Genomic DNA, 25,498 nt, shown 5'->3' with positions numbered 1-25,498 from the left:
CACTTCACACTGGTTTGCAATCAGTTCACTACTGGCAGGGGCAAGTTGGTGGCACGCTACGATAATGTGAGATAACTCTTCCCTTTCTTAAAATAATACGGAGAGAAATACATTTCAATGCATAACTAATTCAAGGGCATACAGCGAAAGTTTATTCAATCTCCAAGGCTCCCTCAGTCATCTCCTATTATACATCCTCCTAGCCCCACTGGCACAGAACCTTAGGAACAATCATCATAGCATTCGCAACGCCATAGCAGGTTGATTGACTTTGATCACCATATTCTGTGCACTGGACATCCTCCGAAAAGTCAGGGCAGCTCAGAGTACCAGCTGTTTCATCCGAGTCGGACGAATAAGAGCAATCACTCTTATCGTCTACATCGAAGTCGAAGTCATTGTCACCGTCGGGATAAGGGACGTTCTTCAAAGATATATCACCACTAGCGCTCCACTGGCCAGTACTTCCATCACACCAGTCAGGACTATCGTCAAAGATGTCGGGCGTATATACACTCCAGCTGTTGGACCAGCCATTAACAACATAAGCGACAACTAGCTCAGCGGTTGGAAGTGGTGCTGCTGTGGTTGTGGGTATGGGATCTTCCGTCGTAGTGGTCGGTGCCTCTGTTGTGGTTGTGGGGGCCTCCGTCGTAGTGGTAGCTTCTGCTGTTGTTGTGGTCTCATCGGCGGTGGTTGTTTGCTCCTCAGTTGTAGTTGTTTCCGGACTCGGTGTGGGCGTTGAACTAGGCTTTGGGGCCGAAGAGGGAGTCGTGCTAGTTTGTGCCGAAGAATGGGAAGCGCTCGGTGTCGAAGTCAAACTGTTGGAAGCGGGCTTACTACTGGAGGCAGAAGTCCCTGGAGTACCTGAAGAGGTTGAACCTGATTCGAGTGCTGATGATAGTGGAACTTGTCCCCGGCAGTTGCATCGGCCGGGCAATCGCGCTTTTGATTACCAGACTGTGCAACCCTTTGGTCATCATACGCAATCCAGTATCTCTGATGGACGTAGCGAGGCTTGTCTTCCACCCAAACTCGCACCATGGCTTGTTGAATAGAGCAGCTATCGGTGGCTTGGCGAGCTTGAACAGGGTCATACTGGAAAAGTACCTTTCCCAAAGGCGTGAAGGTATTATCGGCTCCTCCGCCTCCGGCGCGACTGTAAGTGATAGGAATTGGAGGCGTCGAGACTCCCAAAATATTTTTCACCTTTTCCACGATTTGGTCCACCTTTTTATCATATGCCTTGTCATAATCCGGTCGGCCCGAACTACCAGGTCTGATAACATATGCTGCAGGTCTGTACTGACTAGCAAAAGCCCCGTTAGATCCTGCGTACTGTCGCAAACCGGAGATTCCAGATCCGCCATCGCCACTTTCAAGAGGAGTGAGGACTTCTTGTTCAAATCTCTCCTGTGTTCCAATTCCCCAGTTGCCCTGGCTAAACCCAGGAACTTCCCAGAAATGCGACATGTATACGGCCTTCTCGGATACAACCACCACCGAGGTGCAACCATACAATCCTTGAACAGCCATGTCATACTTCTCCTTCTTGAGCTCATGATACAGAGCTGTGGGGTTTGACCTTCCACCAGTTCCAAGCGGCACCCACTCAGCCCAAACATACTGATCGACCAAGAATGCACCTGTGTCGCCGTTATAAGGAGCATCTTGTGGGGATGTGAGAGTACGCTTGGTAAGATCCAGATCCCTCTTTGCCGCTGAACTAGCAGTCGGAGTCGAAAGAGACATGCAAGACGAGCACCCTGTTCCGCACTGCCCACCAACACTGGAGCTTGGTGTTGTTGTTGTGGTACTCCAGCTAGTCGAGGTAGATCCAGTGGTGCTGCACGCGGTTTCTGTTGAACAGGTGGTGCTGCAGCTCGCCGTTACAGGAGCACGACCAGCCAGTTGGGATTTTGGAATAGCTGTGGTTGGGCAAACAACATCGCAATTGGTAATCGTTTCAGTTTCCGAGCAAGAAATCGTTGTAGTCGTTGTAGAGGCAGAGATATCACAGCCAGTCACTGTCTTTGTCGACGTCGAGCAAGATGCTGCTGCTTGTCTCTTACGACCAGGGGCTGAGGTGGCAGAACATTCCACGTAGATATCTTCGGTGGTGGTGGAGGAGCAGGAGGTCGAAGTAGTAGAATCATCTGACGATGAATGATCCTCGTCATTGGAGTTCTCAGTCAGGTCGGTGATGCTAGAAACCGTGCTCTCCAAGCCTTCGATGTCGGAAAAGTCATCGTCGATACCTCCTTCAATTTCAGACTTCACTTTGCTCAATTCATCATCGATACAGGTAACAGCGTTGATCAAGTCTGAGAGAAGGTTTCCACCGCCACTACATGAGCCTGTTGATCCGTCTGAGTTCGGGTTGATCTTGTTAAGGAGATTCTATCAAGTCGATTAGCCAGGGGAACTCCTGCGAAATTTCTAAATGGTTGCCTTACCTTAGACTCAGGCTCTACCTTATTGAGCTTCTCGATGGCATCTTCTGCCTTGTTTTTGTCTGGCGTGTCTATCAATTTTGAGAAAATCGGGATAAGTGTGACCGAGATCTCATTCTGTAAAGAACTGACACTTGAAGTAGCTTGTGGGTCATCAGTGTTTAGAGTTATAGGAAATGGAACCGTTGAAGATGTAGTAATAGCACTGGTTACGGTAGTGCTCAGCTTAGTGATCACAGTTTTTGAGGTAACAGGAACCACTGTATTCCCAGCTGAAGAAGGAGGAATATTGCTGCTTGAAGGCTTTGGATGACCAGGTGTTGAAGGTGAGCCTCCGGATGGCGAGCTGGTATCCTTGGTCCCTGGGTTGGAGCTCGGGTTGGAGCTCGGGTTGGAGCTCGGGTTGAAGCTTGGATTGGAGCTCGGGTTGGAGCTCGGGTTGGAGCTTGGATTTGAGCTCGGGTTGGAGCTTGGATTGGAGCTTGGGTTGGAGCCCGACTCGTGAGCCGTGCCACTGGTTGTCCCCTGGGTAGGAATCAAAGGACGGCTTGACGAGGTAGTAGACAAGCTCGAAGGGTCGGAGCTAGGCAGGCGAGGACTTGAGGTGGCCACGGAGCTGCTTTTCCGAATTGTGGTCGGCGACGATCCAGGAATGGTCACTGTACTCGATGGAGGATTCTCAGACGACAGTGTAACGGATGGAACTGGGGCTGAGATGGTCGATCTGGATGTGGAAAAACCGTGATGGCTACTGGAATTTCTAGATCCTGACTGCAGACCTCTTATCGCTATCATTCTCTGCACTTCGTCCGATGCAGACGCTCGTGGAATTCCAATCGCAATTATCCATAATGATAGCAGGGCAAGCCATGAGGATTGTCCCGCAAGTTCAAGGCGCATTTTGAATGAAGGGCCTAGTATTGGTTCAATGAAGTTTATAGAAAAGATTGGAAGTATCGAGGGCGTACAGTTTCCAAGGTTCGATTCTGATTCAACATGTTTCTGAGGCGCCTAGGCAGTTTAAATATCTTTATACTAGTACCTTCCATTCATCTGAATAGGAGCTCGGCAACTGCCGTCATAGTATGGAATATCCATGGTAAAAAATGGAAGATCTATATGCTGCTTACGGGCGGTTTCATCCTTCCTTCTTGGAATACTTTTTTAGACCAATCCGATTGTAGGCGAAATCAGTTGAAGTGGAAACGAACAGCCCAATGCATCCCGATTCAGTGAACGATCAACACATTTGCTAATCCTGACTTCCGGCTCCCCCTGCATTGAAACGAGAGATTTTAATTAAAGGCCCCACGAGGGCCGTGACTTTTGACCATAAGCAGAATCAAAAGTGATCCCTCCCAATAGCATTGTATTTTCCGTGGTGCAGAAACTCTGGCCCCCAAACGCCACTGCCCGCAAGTGGGCCCTGCCTAGTATGTTAGTTCACGCCACCCTGACGATCTTTATCGGTGCATACTATGTACAGCTACACTTAGACCCCCGTGGATATCGGCAATAAGATCATGGTCAGTCGATATTCGTTTTAGCCCCATGTGACATCTGGGCAATTTTAATCAGCCTCGTCTGTTTCCAATTGATAAACAGAAGATGCATTTCATACATGTTGTGCACTTATTACCGATCCCGATCCCTGCAATTGATTGATTCTTCGGCTTTCTTCTTTGGTCCTATATATAGCATTGACTCTTCAACTGCCAAGACTCATCTACATCAGCTCTTTTTCCCTCCGATAAGTTTGTTTAGCCACCCCCATCCATTGCTATACATAGCCAGATCATACAACCCCCGCCAAGCCTCGGCGTTCGGCTGAGTTTCTTGTGTAAAACCGTACTTTTGGATCTCACTCTTATCCCAATCCGCCGGTTGCTCAATGTAATCGCCGTCTGAACTCCCTTCCAGTTCGCATTTTCGTAAGGCACCAGCATCTCGTAGAATCTGGATGACTTCCGGGAAACATCTATAAGCTTCAGCCGCACGATCTGGCGGGCCTTGGTTGTCACCATACACAAGATTTCGATCAACTGCATTGGCACGCGATTTGCCGATTTTATATGATGCTAGTGCTTGGATGTGATCACGACGAATTATTTCGGCAGAATGGAGGGCTTGGTCCAATGGTGTCCGTGGTGGCGATTTGGTTGTGTCCAGGATATTGATACTGCTTTTGAGGCCCAGCGAGAGTAAAAGAGCTAGAGTACGGGGCTTTCCGTGACTCGCGGCAGCAAATATAGACTCGCGACTGTTCGTTTCGTTACTAAGGTATCGCTTTTCGAAAACTTGTTGCATGTTGGAGCCAAGGGCATGCAGGAAATGCTGAATGAGATTGTGGCTGAGTTTATCGCTGAGTACTGCGTTGTTGGCAATTGAATAGAAAATATCTCTGCCTCGCCCATTTATAATGGTTGAATTGGCACCTTTTTCAAGTATGAAGCGACCCCGTCGTCCAGGATCAAGGTGAGTCTCCAAGGCTATTGACAATGCAGTGGCCCCACGGCGTGTCACTCTGTCAATGTCTGCTGGTGGGGAATGACCAAGTAGAATGTTGCATGCAGCCTCGAATTCGTCCTCGGAGTGATATGTTGTAGTCAATGTGTGAAGAGGCGTATCCTCTTCATATCGAGTGGGAATATCAATATTAGGCATGGCACGGACTATGCTGTCGAGGGTTGGGATGTATGAGTCGGGGTAATCCAGCCGGGGTCCTGTGACGGCGACCCAACAATGCAAGACTGTATCTCCTCCCGCGAGAATTGATTCTTCCAAGTCGGCCCCCGCTTCTAGCAGTGCATTTATCATTCCCCCATCCCAGACTCCGAGCTCAGCAGCAGCAGCAATCGGTGTCAGGGGAAATCGCCCATTTTCCTTAGCATTTACATTCGCTCCACCCTCAACTAAGATTTTGACTAGCTCAGTGAGCTTCTCAAGATGTTTATTCCAGTTGCCATGGCGGATCCAATAATGCCATTGATGAGGGAGATAACCATGTCGATCAGGAAAGTATTTCGTGATCTGGTGCAACGTATTTCTTCCCATCGAGTCGAGCAGCGTTCCATCCGCACCCCGAGATAACAAATGTCTTGCTAATTCGGGCTCACCAAAGTAAGCGGACAGCGCAAGTGGAGTGGTTGAAGAGTCTAAACGGTGGTATATTGCGTTGATATCTGCTCGAAAGGAAATCAGAGTGTCTGTTGCAGTTCTGTTTCGAAAAAAGCATGCCCAATGAAGCGGTGTTCCGTGGGGCAGTTCGAATGGGCTTATAGGGTGTTAGCTTAGGATTTAATGAACAATACAACACTTACTAATGAAGAATCTGGATCTTCTCTGGATATCCGCCACTGTTGTCCTTGACCACAGGCTCCATCTTTGCGTCAATATCTGCACCCCCTTCAACCATTCGCTTTGTGATATCGTGAATCGCATTATCTGGAATGGTAAAAAGCCAATGTAATGGGGAATTCTTTTGTCGATTTCTGCAGGATGCATCAGCTCCATGATTGAGAAGGATTTCAATCACATCTTTCTGTCCCGCTTGGAATGCTTTGTACAACGGTGTCTCTTCATTCTCATTTTTCACATCCACTCCAACTTCCGCAGTCTCCAGTATAGCCCGCACTGTATCACAAGCTCCGAAAGCAGCAGCGGCGTGTAGTAACGTGTTTCCTCTGCGGTCCACAACGATTCCCCTTTCTCTCATCCAATTCAGCACTTTCTGTCGACTCATGGCTGCTTTCACGTCGGATTTTCCTAAGAATGGATCAGAGCAAAACCCTCCGTTCATCCTAAACCGTTGTTTTGCGTCTTCGATTTTATTTTCTAATCGCCCTTGCTTTGCAAAGTAATAACCTTCGGAAACAGCTTGCAGCATCCACTTGTCTAGCACGTTTTGGCTGAACTCTGACTCCTGCCCATGAGCCTCCATAATCTGTCCATATATAGCCCTAGCAGGTGAGGATCCTGCTTTGGCAGCGTCACCGAGGTAGGTCAGCAGACGATCAAGATACGTAGGCTTTTTCCCGGTGATTGTCTGGGCTATTCCAAGTAGCACATCCCCTGTAAATGGAGGCGCATTTCCTTCTTTGCTAAGAGCGTGTTGCGTTTCAAGCTCTATGCGAATACTCTCATCCAGTCGGTACCAAAAGAGCGGGCCTTTGTTGTAAATTGGGTCAATAACACCTGTAGGAGTATTTGTGGAGGCGCTAGATTGGATTGAAGAAATCCTATCGCCAGTTGTCAGATACTCGTGAGTGAGAAGGAGAGGATAATTTCCATACCAAGATGCATATGCCAGTGTGTCAGTCTTAAGCAATACCTGGTTTGGCAAAGGGCGACTTCTGGGGTCTTCGGCCAAAAGCTTCAAAACAGCTTTGCGAATCTCCATGCGAATAGCGGATGGCATATCCTTGCGGTCATTAAGTAATTTAGAGACTCGATCAGATATCCCATCGGAACTTTTGTTGAAAGTAAGAGGTTGACCATCTGCCGTGAAGACAGATAGTAACACCAATGCAAGGCTATAAGAATCAAACCTAAACATCATGTCGGGTGAGAATTTGCCAAATTTGGAGATATCCTCGGCGATTACTTCAGGAGCCAACCAAGCCGGAGTGCCACGATAATCGCTCAACTCGAACTTGGCATCGGGCGCTTCTAAGTCAACGCACACCCCGAAGTCACTCATCTTGGCCCGAAATGGCACCTTGTCATTCGGACCCGGAAACACAAGCACATTGTCTGGCTTGACGTCCCCATGTACGATGCCGAGATTGTGTAGTGCCTCTAGTCCGTTCACGACATCAAGTGCAAGCTGGTATCTCATGTCCACCCCTCTCTTCTCAGTGACGAGAAAGTCACTCAAGGGCATCAGTGCCTCCTCCATAAATAGGACTGGTACAGCCATATCCGCAAATGGATAGTCGAATCCCCACGCCAGAAGACTTGTGATATTTGGATGTGCACGCATGATGGGATTGCAGAGCGACAGAACTTCAAGGCATAGTGTCCTCAACTGAAGACGATAATCCATAGTCGCTGCAAAGCGCTGGTCGGCTTTATTGGAAAGTGGAACATTGACGCGTTTTATGACCTCTCCTTGGAAGGAAGGGTCTTTGAAAACGGTGAATTGGGCACCGGAGCCAATTTTGGTACCTCGAGTCGAGAGGTTAATCGTTTTCAGGAGACGAGGGCCATGGATCCCAGTTTGGGATAGAATAGCTGTGAATTGGGAGAGGGTGCTGAGGACTGGAGCGGATCCATTGCGGGTGGCTGTGATGGCAGATTCTAACGGGTCGACCCATGATGAATCGGACTCGGAGAGTTCGAGATCGAAAGTCTCGATCTCTTCAAGGACCGTAGGGCTGGACCAGTCTTCGAGGGTGTGTGAGAAGCTCTCTCCATCAAATGACTCGAAAGCATTCTCGTCGATGGAGCTGAGGATATCGTCGTAGGAGGAGATCTCAGCCATGCTGTTGTTCAGTAAGCTTGTCAAAATTCCACGGAGGAATCCGACGAAAAATGAGGTATCTTCGGCTTATCTGCAGAGGTGCGGGGCTATTATGTCGAAAGCTGCTTGACGTGTAATTGGGCTTATTCTACATAGTACCAGGTTAGTGCTTACGGGGGGGCTCAACTCCAGCCCCTCCTTTGTTCCTTTGTTCCTTTGTTCTGCTCAATTATTTCAGTCCCCCCGAAAAATGCTAAATTTATCTCAAGATCAAGATGGACTTCTATGGCACAGCCTCGACAGCTATAACCCAGCTTTACCAAGTCACTGTCTTCATTCAAGGTGTCATCTCAGACTATAAATCCTTCGATGATGATCGGGCCGAAATTCGAAGCAAGTTGAACACCCAACTCGCCACGCTTGTATTCTTCAAAAGAATCTGTTGTCATCCAGACCATGGCTTGATCCTTGCAGGGAAACCGGATGATTTTATCGCGAGCACAGTGAACGATCTGTTGGACCGGATGCGGCTGGCTCTAGCAGCGTATGAGCGTGTCGCTGTCAATTATGGCCTCGGGTATGAGGAATTCACTATCGATTCGGTGAAACCCAAGATTGAAGAATCATTGATCAAGAGATGGAAAAGCAAGGCCGAGGTTATTAAGCACAAGGCAGTTGACTGGTCACTGTTCGACAAGAAAAAGCTGAATGTCATGCTAGAGACGTATACCACATTGTCTGGAAATCTACGCGATCTTATGCAGCACATATCTCAGGAAATGCTAGCTAAATTGCTTGCAGAGCATAGAGAGGGATTGAAGGGTACAGGATTAGAACCAGTTTTGGCCCGACGCAATCTGGCTGAGAATAAGGCACCGGCAGACTATCATGAACTGGCTGGCACCATTACCAAAGAAGGAAAGAAAACGGGGGGCTTTCAGCTTGGAAAATGGTCCGCTCCGGAATTCGAAACGACTCAAGTTGTTGTTGAGTATCATGAGTACGAAAGCCAGCTCAAACGCGACGATCTAGAAAAGGATGAGATCGACGCACTCAAGAAGCCCATTCGCAACTTGGCTTGGATTTTGCAAAATTCCACCTTCACTGGCACAGAGACAGAATCCCTTGATCAGCCCAAAATTTATGCACTTGAATGTCTTGGGTTCATCGATCAGCCCACAGAGGAACAAGCTGTTTTCCTGTATAGGCTACCTGAGTCAGAGGGGGAGGTCGGAGATTCTCTTACGACTCTTCATGCCTTCATTAACGCTGTCGATGCCGACAGCCGATTACTTCAGAAGCCCTCCCTGAATGACAGATTCAACATGGCGTACACGCTCGCCTTGAGCCTTTCCAATGTTCATGCTTCATGTTGGGTCCACAAGAACATCTGGAGCAAAGGAATCCTCCTCTTTCTCGAGACACCATCAGGAGTCAAGGCCAAAGATCTCCACGATCATCGTATCAAGCCCAGGTCTGGAAACAAAATCGTCTCATATCTTAGTGACTGGGGATATGCACGCTCTGACCAGCAAAATACGGATATGCGCTCCGACTTTGAGGTCGAGCCAAATCTCTATCGCCATCCGCGTCGACAGGGTCGACCGGGCAACAATTCACTCGTGTGCATGATATATATGCGCTTGGCGTCGTGCTTCTTGAAATTGGATTATGGGTTACGCTATCCCGCATAATGCAAACGAAGATCCGCGAGGCAGAGAATAGTGGGCGACTGCCGAAGCCAAAAGCCGTGCTGGACGAGCTGGTGGCGAGAGCTGCTCTCTATCTACCAAAGGAAATGGGAATGGGATACACCCAAGCGGTGCTTGCTTGCCTGATGGAGGACTTCCGCGGAACTGATGGGCCTTCGCTGGCGGTAGACTTTCAAGAAAAGGTGATAGATGTACTGAAAGGAGGTGTTAAAATGTGAAGACACAGTAAGAACGAACGGTGTTGGACGAAGCAAGCAGGGCCACACTCGCAAGTTTCTTTAACAAGCACACGTCTACAACCTTGATATTTCGTCACAATTAAGCTATAAATTGATCATGATATATGCCTATACGAATAATGCTTTCCGGGTAATTTATTCTTGATCCAGCGCTGTTGTGTTCTTCGATTTGATTAGCCAATGGACGTTGTGTGTATCATAGTTAGCTATGGAATGGACTCGCTTGAAGGAGCTCCGCGACTAAACATCAGCTTGAAGCAAATTCTAGCAACCTTCTCTTGAGCCTCATCTTTTCCTGATCTCCTCCGAATATTGCGTCCACTGACTTTGTCGCAATGTCAAGCAAGTCGGTACGATCCAGTCCAAAATGCTGGGCAGCAAGAAGATATTCGTTCGAGACAGGACTGCAGAAGAACCCTACATCATCCGTCTGTACCACATGTGTCAGCTTTTGGCCTCCAACAAAAAGAAAGGAAAAGAAAAAGGTCTCAAATATCGAGGGGCAAACGGACACACAACGCAATCGGACAATCAGTATGCCTCCACTCCCCAAAATGATGGTCCAAAAAGTCCCCGTCAATCAGCTTCGCATGCACATTACAAGACATGCACAGCTCCAGCCCAATCCGGCGCCTGATAATCTCCCGTTTGAACTCATCAGGAACATGTATGACGTGCCCAAGCCGATCGGGCTGGAAGGAAAGCAAGGTAGCTAACTCGGCCGGTGTCCCTGATGCGCGTGTCTCGGCAAAGTGCAGGGTGAGTCCGAGCCCATGGTCCTTTGCCCGGGCGAATGCATCCCGATAGAGGGTGACGTCGCCCCGCGTCGGGTTCCCGCAGATGTCGACGCCGACAACCCCGCGCGGTTTGTTGGCGATGGCGAGATCAATTATCTCGCGTGCTTCGCTGGTGGTTGTGTGACCTCGGTCTAAGGCAAGAATGAGGAACACGGACATTTCTTGAGTTCTAGCTTTGAATTTGTCGACGGTGTCCAGTATGGTATTCAGGTAGTCTTCTCTGGTTATGTTGGCTTCTGGGGATGGTCGAGGGATTGTTCGGAGTTCCAGGTAGCAGACTCCATCGTTGAGAAAATCTTCCAGGGCGGAGTTTGTTGCATATGCTAGGCTTTCAAGGTCATTGCATAGCTGGTAGATGAGCTTAGAGAAGACTGAGAAGAAGCTGTACTCGTGTTGTCAGTCATTCGCTGTAGAGATACTGTCGGGGTTGCGGCTCAATATAAACATTGAAGCCTTGGGGTATTCACCTACGTTTGCAGGGTAAAGTCGACTTTGCCCGGGGGCATAAGCACCAAGGGATCTTCCACTGTGAAACTGGGGTCTTCAGTCTTCTTTCGCTGCCATATTTCGTGAAGACATTGGCGACTGATACTGCCACTCAGATGGGCATGCAACTGGACTTGGATCAGCCTAGATACCGCCCTCAAGATCAGTATAGATCGTGCATACCTCGACCTTTGGTAAAGCCTTTGTAAATTCGGGGTCAACTAGAGTAGAGAGAGACATGTTCACAGTTGATGGCATGTACGTGCCCCGCAGTATTCAAGTTGAGGGGAAGTGAAGTAGCCCGGAAGGAACAACAAGTCAACAACACTGCCCAGGTGTTCACCTAGACACCGAACCTGCCATACTACAAGTAACTAGTAGTATCTACTAGTAGTATCTACGAACTCTAGAAGATCACCACATTACTGGTATAAATTTTCTAAAATATAGAAATAAAGCATAGGGTCTTTGCCTCGTATAGACTATTAATTTGGGTCGACCACCGAAGACTCGACTAAACTAAGCTGCTCGGTAGTAGCTTTGGTAGCGAGGAGCAAGCGAATCTGACAGGTAAGACAACCTGTCAGTCTTCCCCCAAGGAACCGTTTCCCCATCCCACCGTTCCGGCGGTATTCTTTACCTGGAAGTTAAGCCGGTTTACCCTTTTCTATCTTCGTATCTTCGTACCCCCTTCGTATTAAGCTTACCGGTGGGATCCGCGCCATTCAAATCTCAATCCAACCCCGGCCAGTTTGTGTGTACGAGTAATGACGTTTCACATTAATTGGACCGCGGGTTCCAGATAGCGATGTGAAAAGTGGAGCGATTGGAGCCACCCTAGGCCAGGAGGGTTTTCTATTTTTTATTCTTTTTTTCTTTTCAGGGTTCTCTTGTGAGTCCTATATATCGTGTGATTGCCTTGTATGGAGTAAATAGATGATTGTTATTTCTCGCTAGAGCTGGCGCAATCTTACAAATTTGCGCGATGGACGATACCTCACCTCCGGCGCGCACAACGGTTCATGCTGGTGTCCCGGAGTGCCGGTTTCGCATGTTTCAGATGCACTCCTTGCCAGCTCCTGGGTATGCTCTTATGCATGCCATCAAGAATGACAGGGGGGGAGGGACCACCGAACACGATGCTAAGAATAGCGATCGGACAATCCTGGCGATTAAATGCCGTGACCCAGCTCATGAGTACCGTAATATACTCAAGACCCTCCACCAGGAAAAGACTGCCGTGAAAGGAACAAAACAAGGTCCACCCCGTTGATCTGATACGTCTCAACCGTCTATGGATCAAGCGAGGGCCGCCAAGACCGCGGGTGAGAGAGCGTTGAGAACGATCTGAGGCTATCCGGCCGTCCCGCGCCGCGTCCTTTCATTTATTTCAATTCCAGTCTGGTGCGAAAACCAATGCGCAAATTAGTTTCGCGTTAAACAAGATCAAAACAAGAAATCTTGCAATAGAAAACAGGTATTTCGGCATTTTTGATCCGGCCGAGCCTCAGCTCGTGAGGGGTTACAATGCGCTGCCAACGCATCTCGTTGTCCGAATGACAGTATCCATTTCTGCAAGTCAGACGTAACGGTGGACGAGGCTGCTTCTTTCGATCGATTTCTGGAAGCCACGTTGTCCACAGCGGGAAGCTGAGTGGGCATGGACCTCTCAAAAGGAGTATCCAGCGAGTTTTCAGCCCCAGATCCACGATGGATCCACATCGTGGACCGTGATAATATTTCCGGCCCCAGCCCTAGCACTCCCATTGGGTGCAGCGTCGGTCCTTTGTATATCGTACATAACCTAAAGACAGATGAACACGAATCTAGTTGCTTCAAGTAGATCAGGTTCGGAATTTCCTCAACGTGCCGCACGCGGCTCAGGGGTTTGAAACATCGCAAATCCCCCACAACCCACTTCTGTTGACGAGCCATTGAATTGGAAACGACAGGGAATCTCTGGCTAGAACATTCGGTTCAGTGCCGACATGTGTCGCTGTTACGACACTCTATATCGAGCTGAAACCAAATTTATAGTCGAAGCAAACAAGATTAAACTCTAGACAATGGTGAGATTGCTGCAGCCACCGTGGCCTAATAGTATGATAGCCCCAGTGGGATCCAATATGATCCTTAAGGATCATACATTACCGAAGCTGAAAGAGCCGCTATGCAGCTCAAGGAAGCGGGGCCCGATGGGTCCAAATATCTCGAGATGATGGACAGCCCTGGTCGGGAATAATAGAGTCCCGATCTCAGCCCCGATATTTGCTCCACGGGCTCCGCTGGAGGTCAACTGTATCGTGTATCAAATGGAGTAATTTGACCACTAAACATATGTAACACATGTGAAAAGGGAGGGTCCGGTATTTGGGAAGATCGTTCAGACAATGTGTTCAAGTTCGTATCGTCTCCGAGATCAGTCATACGATTTGAGTTCTGCAATTTCCCGTAAGCTTGCAGTGTAGTTGAGCTCATATCATATGTGTCGCTTATATTATTATTATTGCAAGAAGGCTGGAGAGCCCTGTCGGATCGCATGACCTTTCGTGAGCGAGTTTCTCGTTTAGCGATTGCCTGATAGAAGCTGCAGGCCGTCAGTATGCGGGTATCTCGAAAGGATCAGGCTGCTGATGCCTATCCTAGGGTACGAGACAAAGTAGATGCCGGTTATATTGACAAGAAGTATGTACATCTTGTTGTCGGTAGGCAGCGGTGAGAGGGACCTCGTAAGAGACATCACATCATCCCACACCGGCAGCGAAGGCGGCATATGCATAAGATGTATAGATGTCGACATTATAAATAGGACTGGAATCTATAGGAAGAGGCGTCGTGATTCCTGCTGGTTACACTATCTTGGTACGAACCATCTGTGTCCTTCCATGTAGCGTAGCACTGACAACCTTGTACATATCTAGACCTTGCAAAAGAGCAAAGAAATGACGAGGGTCTAGGGAGCAAAGGTGATTTGATACCCCCAGTAACCGAAGCGAGTGGTCGCGGTGGGGTTTCAATTCGGACTGAGACTAATTCCAGCCACGCCACGGCATTAGACGGTCAACTGTGACCTCCCTGATCGTGCGGGAGACTGCATTTGCAGAGGAGAAGGGGGCGGGGGCCGAGGATGACAGAATGACCCTCTTGCATGGGATGCCTGAAGAGTGGGGTCACAAAACACGGGAGTTGTTTAAGCATCGAGCATCGAAGACGCATCGAAGCGTCTGTTGAGGGGGCTGAGCCGAAGGTGGCTGCAGGATGAGACATCCTTGGGAGGTTTGTGAGACGTGTGGGTTGTTTTGGAGAGGATTGCATAGCGGCTTCCACTTTCCTGTTGCTGTTGTGCCGCGTTGTGCGCTGTGTTTGCAGTGCATGACGCGATATGTACACCAGACACTCGAGAAACCTCGAGGACTTGGCCGGAAGGAGAACGAAGTAGGCAGTAACACGCACAAGGTATATCAGTGGGGGGGATACAAGGCAACACTCTTTCATTGCGGCTGTCAACCGCATGATGCATTAGGGCTGCTTTTCAGCCCTGGGAGGATATACCCCGCTTAGGAAGGTCACTGACTCAACCCTTGTTTAAAGGCGCAATGGTTCCATTCAGTTGGGTCTCAATCAATTGCAATGGCTGTGCGAATTCCAGGGAGACCAAGGATGGAGTACTCATACTCGTAGATTGGACTATCCGAGCGCTCATTCCGATGAGAGATTAGACTCCATAAATTTAATCTCGCTGGAATGGAGACGATTCAAACCCCCTTCTCTCCTGAAGATCCGACCCTCCACGGAGTACGGAGTAAGTACATTGGGCATCGGATGTGTAATTTTGTCTCCCTGAAGTTCAATCACTAATATCCTTCAAAGCTAGGAGACAGGCCGTTGTACCCCTGAGTTTCAACGGTGAGTGGCTGGCTTGCGATCCCCTGGCTCCTATTAGCTCTCCATTGAAAGCCATTATTGGCTACGGAAACCCGGGGCACTGGGTGAGAGAGTGTCATCAACAGTTTGGTATTACCTGGTTGATCCGATCGATACGGGTGTAATTTATGTACTAGTATGTAATATTGCTTGTACTGGATATTCCGTACACTCCATACTGCTTACTTATTGTTCAATCATCATCTCATCCCTATCTATGGATCCCACCATGCCATAACTCGCGTGCGTCTTCATGATGTCATCTAATTGAGTCGCGCTGTCAGACCCAACGTTGGTGGATTTACAATTCCCTGGGCTGGGAATGGTGGGTGCCTAGGTGCCACTGTGAAGATATCATATTCTGATATACAGAAAAAAATATTATTCTCATCCAGTGGTGGATATATGCCAGCGTACGAAATACTAGTAATACATATCGGGCACTAGGAGGAAATCAGCTGATGAGGCCCCGCAAAATAATAAGAAAAGAGAGAAACAAACAAAGGGTGCCTTTTTTTTGGAGAATTGAAAGAGTAATTCCACCTTTCTTTCAAGTGTTCGCTGTGCCGAGTCTCATAGGGCAGAGAATCAAGAGAAAGCGGGGGAGCTAACTAGGGCCGCTGATCGTAGCAAGGAGCGGCTGCGAGATTGATGAGCGACTTGGTATTTTATTACATACATCCGCAAATCCATCGGGGAGTAGTCTCCGGACACTTTACACCAAGCCTGGTAGTTGGACGACGGAATATGGAGTACAGAGTGTACTGGTTTGACTCTAATTTCATTGTGTCACCAATACTTTTGAGTTTCCGGCCCTGGATCATCCCATTCAATGCCCTAACTAGTTATGGTATTCAAGATGTCCCCGATCATCGATCACTCAATCTCAATCCCGGGGAGAATTCCAGGAGTAACGCTACTGCTTTACATACGTCTGCACGATGGGTAGCTAGCCGTGTTAGGACATGAATACGTAGGCTATTTCCGGACCCCCCCTGGAAGTCCGGAGAAGCAGCTCTACCAGAGCTGTGGTTAATACCATCGGTACGGTACTGACGGTATTGTATCACGCAAGCAGGTAATACAATACACCCATACATAAGTGAACGACCCTGTCAAGTGGTGGATCCCCCGGTTCTCAACAGCGCAACGTTAACTCCCCCCACACTCAAGCCAATGGAAGAACCCAAGAACCTTGGAAGGAATCACCCTCTAAGACATTTTTTCTCACTGCGACCAGCTATGCCTCATTCGGCGATGATATCTTAACTTCCTTTGTTTCGATCCAGTCAACCCCCGGCATCACTGACGCCTTATGTCGGGAAGAGAATATCACGGCGCGAAGGGTCACGGGAACGAGCGCCCGGGGGTTTCATGCGCTGCGCTGGGCACGTCACAGCAGAGTAGAGAGTGTAGAGGTAGATTGAGACCCGCGAGCGGGCATCTCCCATTTGTTTGTGATTTGCGATTCGCGATTTGCGACTCGGAAACTGGGACTTGGGGATTGGGCCCCCTCCAAGATCATCCCTAGGTCCCCTCACCCACCCCTCTTTTCCCGCGATCAACAGGATAGTCGCCGACCGTCAACCGAGTCGGCCGCTTACTTTAGGGAGGAGGAGTGTTTACTGGCCCCCGTGGCGATGCAGATAGGTTGATAGGGCCATACTACCAAAAGGGAGAGGGGCGGTCTACAAAATGTTTGGACCCTCACGGCCCGCTGAGCACGCGAGATTACCGTTTGCCTTGCTGTCACTGTCATTGGCACTGGCACTGGCAATGCCATCAGAGTGGCTCAGGACCCCCCTTAGCCACGGCTCGTGAGTGGAGAGCTGTAAATGGCATGACGAGATGCTCGTCGCCCTACGTACCCTGCGAGTGGGCCCCACGCTTGTGATATGTGATTCTTCGCTGATAGCGTGGCGCTTTTCGGTGCATACGTCCCAACGTCTAATGATAGGTAATATCTTCACATTATCAAGACAAACCGCCACAACCGCTCTACACGATAGCGCACGGATCGACGGAAAGCCAACCCCAAAAATTAGGGTCAGGGTCAGCAAGGTCTTTTTTGAATCTAGTGCAACAATCGTGACTCATTGGGAGGAGGGGAGCAGTACTACGGAGTAAGTAACTAGTTGAGCGCAAAAAGACAATATACAACGCTAGGCAGTCGGATTCTCGCCGTGCCAGGATGCCAATGCCAGCATCCCTAATGGGTCAACAGGCGATAGCGACAAGCTTGAGCCTAGCGAGTGTCTGTTAATCTGTAAGCGCTTTGTTCGATGGGCCAGCGCAACCAGTCGTCGTCGTCTTTCTCGGTGGTCAGTCTCACTCTCACGGGCCTGTAGACCTGCAGACCTGCAGGCCTGCAGCATGGTGAGGGGTCATCAATCCTCGCCAGCGCGAGCCCGAGCCCGGGTGCGACGGATGGCCCTAAACGACAAGTCGAAACTTTTGAAATCAAGGAAAAGCTGAGAAGCACAAGCACGACGACGCCAACGCATCAGGTAACGCGGGGTGAGAAGAAACCCCGCACAGTTCTGATCGCATTTCGACTCTGCAGCTGGCGGCTTGTCGCATTTCGGGATCGCGCCTTGTCTGTATCACAGACACGAAATGCATGCAAGCCCGCAGGTACGCATTTCAGGTCGCCGGGGTGGATCGAGTAATTTTTTTTTTCGGGAGTCGTCAGAAGAAATCAAAAAACGAAAACCCACTTGGTTGGTTTTGCGGGATTTGACCAAAAACGAAACAACAAATATACAAACTCTCATTGTTTTGGTGATCAACATCTTTCCCTTTCCCTTCCCCCGAATACCGACCGCTCATATGGTATTCGGTTCCATCAAGTGAATGTGATATTGAGTTGGAACGGGAACGCGAACGCGAACGCGGTGAGAGAGAGAGAAAGAGAGAAAGAGAGAGACAAGTGAGTGAGGGGCAAACCCTCCAAACCACCAAACCACCAAACCTCCAAACTTTCTCTCAAAACTCCACCGAGGGTTCGTCAGAGGAGAGACTAGTAGGACGGTAGGGGAGAGTCCAAACCTCAAACTCTCCCAAACCACCGGCGATCCTGGGGGATCCACCTCTGCACCGCCCTAAACGTTTCACTGCCACGCCCCAGCCTCATCCAACAGCCTCGCTGTTTTCGGTTCCGTAAATGACGGTGTATCGCTATTCTTATCTCACACCTTTCAAATCCTTCCCAATAGTCGCCTTGTCCCGCTCTCAATAACTCCCTTTTTTTTGCGGTGTACATATGGACCTGACGTCGGACCACTTTTAACCCCCCCCCACTACGCGTCTTGGGTCAAATAGGAGGGAATGATGATGTGCATCGTGATCGACCGTCTGTGGCACACACCACACACACAGACACGGATTTCGCTTTTGCACTTTCTCCTCCGTTTCCCGGTTGGGCACAAAGGCACCCGACCATTGAACAAATCTGGGTAAGGACCCTACCAATGCTAATTACTAGAGGACAGGGATGTCAAATGTCGTCAAGGCTCGGTCGACTAAAGTTCATTCGAGTATGGAGGTTGTGTCCGAGAGATCAAAACGCAAGAATCCGAGGGCTCCGCAAATTCTCCCCCAGGGTCGGGGCGACCAGCGTGTCGGTGCTGGCTGAAATACATCAAGGTACATAAGAATGACGGCGATGTGGGCCGCGGTACAGTCTAGGTATGCGACAATACTAGTAGTAGTACCAGTCGACTTTGTCTGACTCTCTTTCTTCTCTCAAAGAGCAATGAAATCCAGTTTATGAGTTTAAATTAAATTGCTTTCCGTTTTCACACGAGACCAACAAAATGGGCACCTATCATTGCTTCATAGGCGTGATACTTCCCGTAAAGAGACCGACTCAAAATATGGTCGGTGTGGGGGAACTGGAGCCCGGCACAGACAGGCATCGAACTATGGAAGTTTGAATGGAATAGACTGCTGAGCGGACTCCACTGGAAATACTCCGTCGCTCGATCCCGATACACCTTCCTAGAGTCAAAGAGGGTTACCCCTGGAGTCCGGATACACCGTCCCCATTCAACACTCCATCATCTCATCTCGTCCCCTAGCCTCATTGGGCTCTGGGATAGGCGTCATTTCTGTTGCCGGGCTTCTCGCATCTGAAACACTGATCGCCCACCCCGTTTGGCTGATGGCATTCCCCGGGAATTATGGGGATCGGCCAATGACATCGGGCTTCAAGATCTGCCCATCGTGGGTGGGCTACAGCCATTCCACATCGTCATCCCATTATTCTACCCAAGCCCGGGATGCTGTACGCTGATAGGCACGTACTGGGCATCGTAGACCGCCCTCCTTTCCCCGTCCCTCGCACCCTGATTCCGATACCCAATACTATACGGGAGGAAACCCATAGGAGAGATTACGGGCATCTGGGGTCGTGATCCAGTCTTGGGCCGTTGCTCTGTGCTGTCGTGGTCTCCACGTCTTATTTTTTATTTTTTATTATTTTTTATTATTTTATTTCATGTTTATTTAATTTGCGGCGTGCCCTTGTCAACTCAACTCCTTTTCGCCCCATTCCGAGAAAGATCCCTTGATGTCGGTGGCTCTGATACACTCTAAGCATCAAGTCAGCAAGCTATACATAGACACGGCATCTTCCACTTTCTCCGTCCTTCAAGTTCGCAACTCATTTTTTTTTTGCATTGAATTTACTTTCGATCGATTCTAGTGGTCATCTCGAGTAATTCGCAATACTCCAAATACTCCGCTTTCTTTACTCCTTGGGTAGAAAGGAGCACCCCACCGTCCCACCTCGATCCTCGAAACGACTAGCATTTACGGAGGACTACGAGTAGACGGGAAAGTTCAAGTTCAAGTTCAAGTTTCTTTGAACATATACTCCCAGTCTCTTTCTACTGCTATACCCTAGGCATACTGGTATACTGGTACAGAGTATCCACGTGCTGCCAAGAGAACTTGAACTCAACCAAACGGTCCGAAATACGGTATTTCCCTGTATGATAGTACCATACTATACATACCGTCCCATTCGTGTATTCTCAATACCGTGTGGAGCCCAAACGTGAGGTATGTACTGTATGGCCCCGTTCCCCCCCCCCGTCCCCGTTTTACCCAGCGATTCCGCTGGGTTGGAATTGAAGCTGGAGTGGGTTGGAATTGATTCATTGATTTAATTATTTTTCATCCCCCCTTTCTTCTTCCCACCAACCCTCCCTCGAAACATCGCCCCCTTTTTAACACCTCGACAGCCCATTCTTCAAATCAATCAGAAGAAGAAAAAGACGACTTCCAAGGATCACGCTGGTCTTATCCTCCCTTCCCTTTCCTTCCTATCTCTCGTCGCATGATCATCACGATTCCCGCTGCAGGAAGCAGTTCCAAAACCCACTCCCATACCGTCCCCTAGTGGCCACCACGTAACCGTGCAGCACCGAACCCATCAGCTCACGGCAACACTCCCCAAATCGCACTAAATTCCTCCAAATCCAACATCAGCGAGTCCTCCAGTTCGGTCCAGTCGCCGATTCTTCGTCTTTCCCCTTTGGACCGCCTGCATCCACTGCGTTGGCAAGTGTCGCAATTCCCACTTCCATCGCATCGCATTCGCCTCCAACTTGCGCCGCAACAAGGAAAAAAAAAGTTCACTGTACCCTTGTATACGGGTACTCCCATCGACCACTGCACCGCTAGTCTCGAATCCTGACCAATCGCGCCGTCGCATCGCTACGCTAGAAGAACACACCCCGGCCCTTCCTCATTTTTTTGAACCTCTGTGGCTCTTGTTACGCTGCCGCCGCCCGGTTTCCGAACACGCGACTGCAACATTTGGGGTCTTTCTCGACCTCCCCCCAGCATTGATACCGCATGCGCAGCGCGCCCAGCTTCTGATTCGCGCCGTCTCCCCACTCATCCGCTACCGACCACAGGGCGCCTGCGCCCATCCTCGTTCGTCCACTCCGGTTGCGCGATCAATTGGCCCATATCGCAACGCCCCTAGTGCGCAGCACCAGCTTTCCCCACGGACCGGTAGATCGACGTACAGAAAGAGGGGTAGCATTGGTATCATTGGGACGACGCTGTTCAGAGTATCAGCTCCATTCCTAAAGAAGAAATTCACACCTGCGGTCCGGAACCTTGCAAGTGGAAGATCATCCCTCCCGCTGGGATTCTCACTGTGACGTCCCCTCGATACGCTGGTTAGCATCGGAGGATACCTTTCGAGGAAGCAAGCATCAGTCATACTGCACGAGGCCACTGTCTGTTGCAATTGTTATCAGGGACCAGGGACCTTTGCTGTTCACCCTTCCTCAACTCTTCTCTAAATCCCTCATTTCTTCCTTTCTCGGCTTTGCTCCGTGAGGCGCTCTCCCACAGGGTTCTCCGCATTGCAGCACAGCTAGGCCAAGATGCAGAGTTCAATAACCCATCATATCTGCTAACGACGTGGCTGAACCCATTATCTTTCTTACTGTGTCGAGCTATTTCGCTTTTGATTATTCTGGCTCGGATCTCCTGCCAAACGGGACCCCTGCAAACCTTGAACGGCTGGCTGTTCTCTTGTGCTGTTACCGATTCGTCATTTAAAGGGTCCAGGTGACTCGGAAATTTGGCACGGTTCACGCAATACTCAAAACTTGCACCTATCGACAGCTGTGCTGTCGGGTCTGATAACAGATTAGCCGTCATGGCCTACACTACCGCAACATCACCTCCGGTCCTGGACGCCGAAACCCAATCCAGCTTAAAACTTTCTACATCTCTCCCCCGATCATCCTCATTACAACATGCTGTCAAATCTTTCCCTTCCAACCCGACACCCCCCTCTGCGCCATCCTTTACCTCCTCCCCTACCTCATTTTCATTTTCGGCTTATGCTAGCCCTGGCACTCCAAATGCCTTGACTCCTGCCGGCACCCCCCTCCAATCCGCCAGCGAGGGGCTTCGTGGTCGAGTCGCTCCTCTTCCCATTCCTGCACCTCTTGAACTCGGCGAGGCTATGATGGCAGTTCCCGAGACCTCTGGGGTCATTGACCCAGCTGCTCCTTCCAAGGCCCCGGGCCTCATGCGACGTATCTCTCGAGGCGCCGCGAATAAGCTTACTAGGAGACGACAATCCGCCTCTCAAAATGATAAGCGAGACCGCAGCTCCGGGCCTGTCATCATGCGCCGACGCAGTGACAGCAAGACAAGCACCCAACCTACCCGAGACAATGCGCTTGAATCCAGCAACGAAGACGAAACCAGTGAAGCTCTAGATGGTCTCGGGGCATGGGCCGGGTCAGAACCATCCAGCCTCCGCAGTGAAAGCCGCATGATGTCAGCTCGCGAAGTCGTTGGTGGATCTGCCGTCGCTGTTGCGCCCAAGGTGGACTCTGCTGTGCAACGAGGAACTGTCTTGACTAAAGTGACGAAGAAGCGCCGCAAGCAGGTCCGATTCTTCCTAGATCTTGACGCCGCAAAGGTCTTCTGGGACCCCTCCAACCCCGCGAAGCGTTTCTACATCGACGACATCAAGCAAATCCGAGTCGGTGCCGATGCGCGCAACTATCGTGAGGAACACCAGGTCCCTGAAGACACCGAAAGTCGTTGGTTCACTATTGTGATTGCCGACTCTGAGCGATTCAAGGGCCGGGCTGTCAAGACCCTACACCTGATCGCTCCCAATGACCACATTCTCGACCTCTGGGTTACCACCCTTGAACACATCTCTCGTTATAGGATTGGCCTTATGGCAGGCCTAGCCGCCTCCGGTCAAAGTGAGAGTGTTCTGCAAGCTCACTGGCAGCGCGAAATGTCCAGGCTATTCCCCCAGGGTCCTCGTCCAGGCGAGGAGGAATGCCTTGACTTTGGCGCTATCGAAAGCGTCTGCCACAGCTTGCACATCAATTGTTCGAAGAACATGCTCCGGGCTCAATTCACTAAAGCCGACGCCGGTCGTAACGGCAAGTTGAATTACTCGGAGTTCAAGGATTTCCTCTCCCGCCTGAAGGAGCGAAAGGACGTTAAGGAAATCTTCAAGAGTCGCGCGGAGAACCCGAAGGCAGGTCTAACCCAGGAAGAGTTTCTGACTTTTCTTCGCGACGTGCAGAAGGAGAATGTCGAGGCTGATCGAGATCAATGGGTTGCCCTGTTCGAGAAGTTTGTGCGCAGATCGAAGTCTCGCATTCCGTCGGATGCTTCTCTGGACCTTGATGCCTCTTCACCTCCACCTCGCATGAACCTTGATACCTTCTCCGCCTTTCTGGCTTCTCCCAGCAATGGAATTTACGCATCACGTGCCCCTCAGTCGCGATTCGATCGACCTTTGAATGAATACTTCATCTCGAGCTCTCACAACACCTATCTATTAGGCCGCCAAGTCGCCGGTGCTTCAAGCACCGAAGCCTATATCAGTGCCCTGCAACAGGGATGCCGTTGTGTGGAGATCGACTGCTGGGATGGTGCAGATGGGCGGCCAATCGTGTCCCATGGCCGAACTATGACCACTAGCGTCTTATTCGCTGACTGCATCACCGTCATCAATCGATACGCTTTCATCTCCTGTGATTTCCCCCTCATTCTTTCTCTCGAAGTGCACTGCAACCCTGAGCAGCAGTTGGCAATGGTCAAGATCATGAAGGAGACTTTCAAGGAGCAACTTCTCCTCGAGCCATTGATGAGCAACTGTTTCATCCTTCCATCACCGGAAGAGCTCAAGGGTCGCATCTTGGTCAAAGTCAAGACCTGCGAAGAGATGACCGGTGACCCTCGCCAAGACACGATGAGCTCGATGAGCTCCGTCGGTACTCACGGTCGCAAGCGCAGTGCCAGTTCGCCATTCGTTCGCCCCACGCCGCCCGATATCTCTCTCACCGGCCCGCTTCCCTCGCTCTCTAGCCCACCAACCATCGGATCGCAAGATAGCATCGGTCCTCTGATTTCCCAGGACCGACGATCACTCACTGCGACAAGTATGAGCAGTGCCACCGAGGATAGCGATGGTGCATTGATCTCTGCTCACAATGAGAAAAAGAAGCGACGCCGTCAGAAGAGCAAGATCACTAAGCCCCTCTCAGACTTGGGTGTCTATACCCGCGGGTATAAGTGGCATAGCTTTAGCTCCCCCGAGAGCCGAAAGTATAACCATATCTACTCCTTCGCAGAGCGAGCGTTTGAGAGCATCTGTACAAACCATGATAACAAGGTTGCTCTGGAGTCACACAACCGGAAGTATCTCACTCGAGTCTATCCTTCTGGATTTCGCCTCCGCTCTTCCAACTTCGACCCGAACAAGTTTTGGCGCCGCGGTGTTCAGATGGCAGCTCTAAACTGGCAGACCTACGACATCGGCATGCAAATGAACCAGGCCATGTTCGCCGCTGGAACCGACCGTACCGGCTATGTCCTCAAGCCCGACTGTCTCCGCCTTCCCTCCCCCGACAACGACAACCAGAAGCGCAAGATGGAGCGACGCCTTGTTCGGTTCTCCGTCGATATCATCTCAGCCCAGCAACTGCCCCGTCCCCGCTCCATCGGACCTGACGACAACATCAACCCTTACGTCGAGATCGAGATGTTCAGTGCCGATGATCGTGGTCAGAGTCTGGTCTTTGGCGAGGGTGGCATGGATGCTTCTGCCCGTAGTGGCATGTCTGGCATCGGATATCCCCACCGCCGACGCACCAAAATTGAGCAGAGTAATGGCTACAGTCCTGTCTTCAACGATCGTTTCAAACTTTCTCTGGAGACTAAGTACCCAGATCTAGTCTTCGTTCGATGGACCGTCTGGAGCTCTATGGACGGACGCAGTGCAGGAAACAACAACAGTATCCAATTGGCTACTTTCACTGCTAAGCTCACCAGTATCTCCCAGGGTTACCGCTATCTGCCACTGTACGATGGTGGTGGTGATCAATACCTGTTCTCGACCCTGTTCTGTCGCATTTCAAAGGAAGATCCCATCCCTGTCCAACGACTGGATCTCGAAGAACTCCGCGCCGAGCGCATGGGTATCCTGCGCCAGATTGGCCAGACAGTCTTCAAGCGTTCCTCGTCCACTGAACGCGAGAAAGACCAAACCTTGGAGCGCAGTGATCCTCCAACCCCCGAAGAGAAGGATATCTCTCCTATTCTCACACCGACAGTCTCCACAGCGTCTACCTCATCCTTTGCACCTAACGGTGGCCTGTGATTCTTTTGCTATTGGCTTAAACCTACACCAGAAGGTTCTGACCAATCTGCTTCCATTTTCATTACATCTTTTCGGCCGCTTGTGCCGTGGCATTCTTTTGCATCTGATGACATTCGTTTCATCATTGGGAAGTTCTATTCTGTTATCATTGCCATTACCATTCGTCGCAGCGATACCCCCCCCTTGTTTTTGTTTGCAACTGTGTGTGTCTATATCTGTCATTGCCTTTTGTCCGCTTTTTTCCTATGTATCTATCAG

At 50.0% G+C, this 25,498-nt stretch overlaps 7 protein-coding genes across 7 annotated transcripts; 3 read left to right on the top strand and 4 right to left on the bottom strand.

Moving 5' to 3' along the window:
* Window positions 1–199: 199 nt before the first annotated feature.
* Window positions 200–3,353, bottom strand: N7509_007267 (uncharacterized protein; the record flags this gene model as incomplete). The annotated part of the gene is made up of 3 exons (XM_056631904.1): window positions 200–776; window positions 911–2,385; window positions 2,457–3,353. The coding sequence occupies 3 exons, from the start codon at window positions 3,351–3,353 to the stop codon at window positions 200–202; spliced, it is 2,949 nt and encodes a 982-aa protein (XP_056487455.1).
* Window positions 3,354–4,184: 831 nt separating this feature from the next.
* Window positions 4,185–7,935, bottom strand: N7509_007266 (ankyrin repeat and protein kinase domain-containing protein; the record flags this gene model as incomplete). Its single annotated transcript, XM_056631903.1, has 2 exons — window positions 4,185–5,727; window positions 5,774–7,935. 2 exons carry the CDS (start codon window positions 7,933–7,935, stop codon window positions 4,185–4,187), a joined length of 3,705 nt encoding a protein of 1,234 aa, XP_056487454.1.
* A 254-nt stretch (window positions 7,936–8,189) lies between these two features.
* N7509_007265 (uncharacterized protein) lies at window positions 8,190–9,608 on the top strand (the record flags this gene model as incomplete). The annotated part of the gene is made up of 1 exon (XM_056631902.1): window positions 8,190–9,608. The coding sequence occupies one exon, from the start codon at window positions 8,190–8,192 to the stop codon at window positions 9,606–9,608; it is 1,419 nt and encodes a 472-aa protein (XP_056487453.1).
* Window positions 9,609–10,353: 745 nt separating this feature from the next.
* On the bottom strand, window positions 10,354–11,388 carry N7509_007264 (putative adenosine deaminase; the record flags this gene model as incomplete). The annotated part of the gene is made up of 3 exons (XM_056631901.1): window positions 10,354–11,044; window positions 11,134–11,276; window positions 11,332–11,388. 3 exons carry the CDS (start codon window positions 11,386–11,388, stop codon window positions 10,354–10,356), a joined length of 891 nt encoding a protein of 296 aa, XP_056487452.1.
* Window positions 11,389–12,133: 745 nt separating this feature from the next.
* Window positions 12,134–12,421, top strand: N7509_007263 (uncharacterized protein; the record flags this gene model as incomplete). The annotated part of the gene is made up of 1 exon (XM_056631900.1): window positions 12,134–12,421. The coding sequence occupies one exon, from the start codon at window positions 12,134–12,136 to the stop codon at window positions 12,419–12,421; it is 288 nt and encodes a 95-aa protein (XP_056487451.1).
* A 4,813-nt stretch (window positions 12,422–17,234) lies between these two features.
* N7509_007262 (uncharacterized protein) lies at window positions 17,235–17,447 on the bottom strand (the record flags this gene model as incomplete). The annotated part of the gene is made up of 1 exon (XM_056631899.1): window positions 17,235–17,447. One exon carries the CDS (start codon window positions 17,445–17,447, stop codon window positions 17,235–17,237), a length of 213 nt encoding a protein of 70 aa, XP_056487450.1.
* Window positions 17,448–21,754: 4,307 nt separating this feature from the next.
* N7509_007261 (putative 1-phosphatidylinositol-4,5-bisphosphate phosphodiesterase Plc1) lies at window positions 21,755–25,240 on the top strand (the record flags this gene model as incomplete). The annotated part of the gene is made up of 1 exon (XM_056631898.1): window positions 21,755–25,240. The coding sequence occupies one exon, from the start codon at window positions 21,755–21,757 to the stop codon at window positions 25,238–25,240; it is 3,486 nt and encodes a 1,161-aa protein (XP_056487449.1).
* Window positions 25,241–25,498: the final 258 nt, after the last annotated feature.

Source organism: Penicillium cosmopolitanum (genome assembly GCF_028827165.1).
Source record: "Penicillium cosmopolitanum strain IBT 29677 chromosome Unknown utg000008l:1.0-4398992.0:1.0-4402845.0, whole genome shotgun sequence".
NCBI classification, from domain to species: domain Eukaryota; kingdom Fungi; phylum Ascomycota; class Eurotiomycetes; order Eurotiales; family Aspergillaceae; genus Penicillium; species Penicillium cosmopolitanum.
This window is presented reverse-complemented; position numbering and strand designations above follow the sequence as displayed.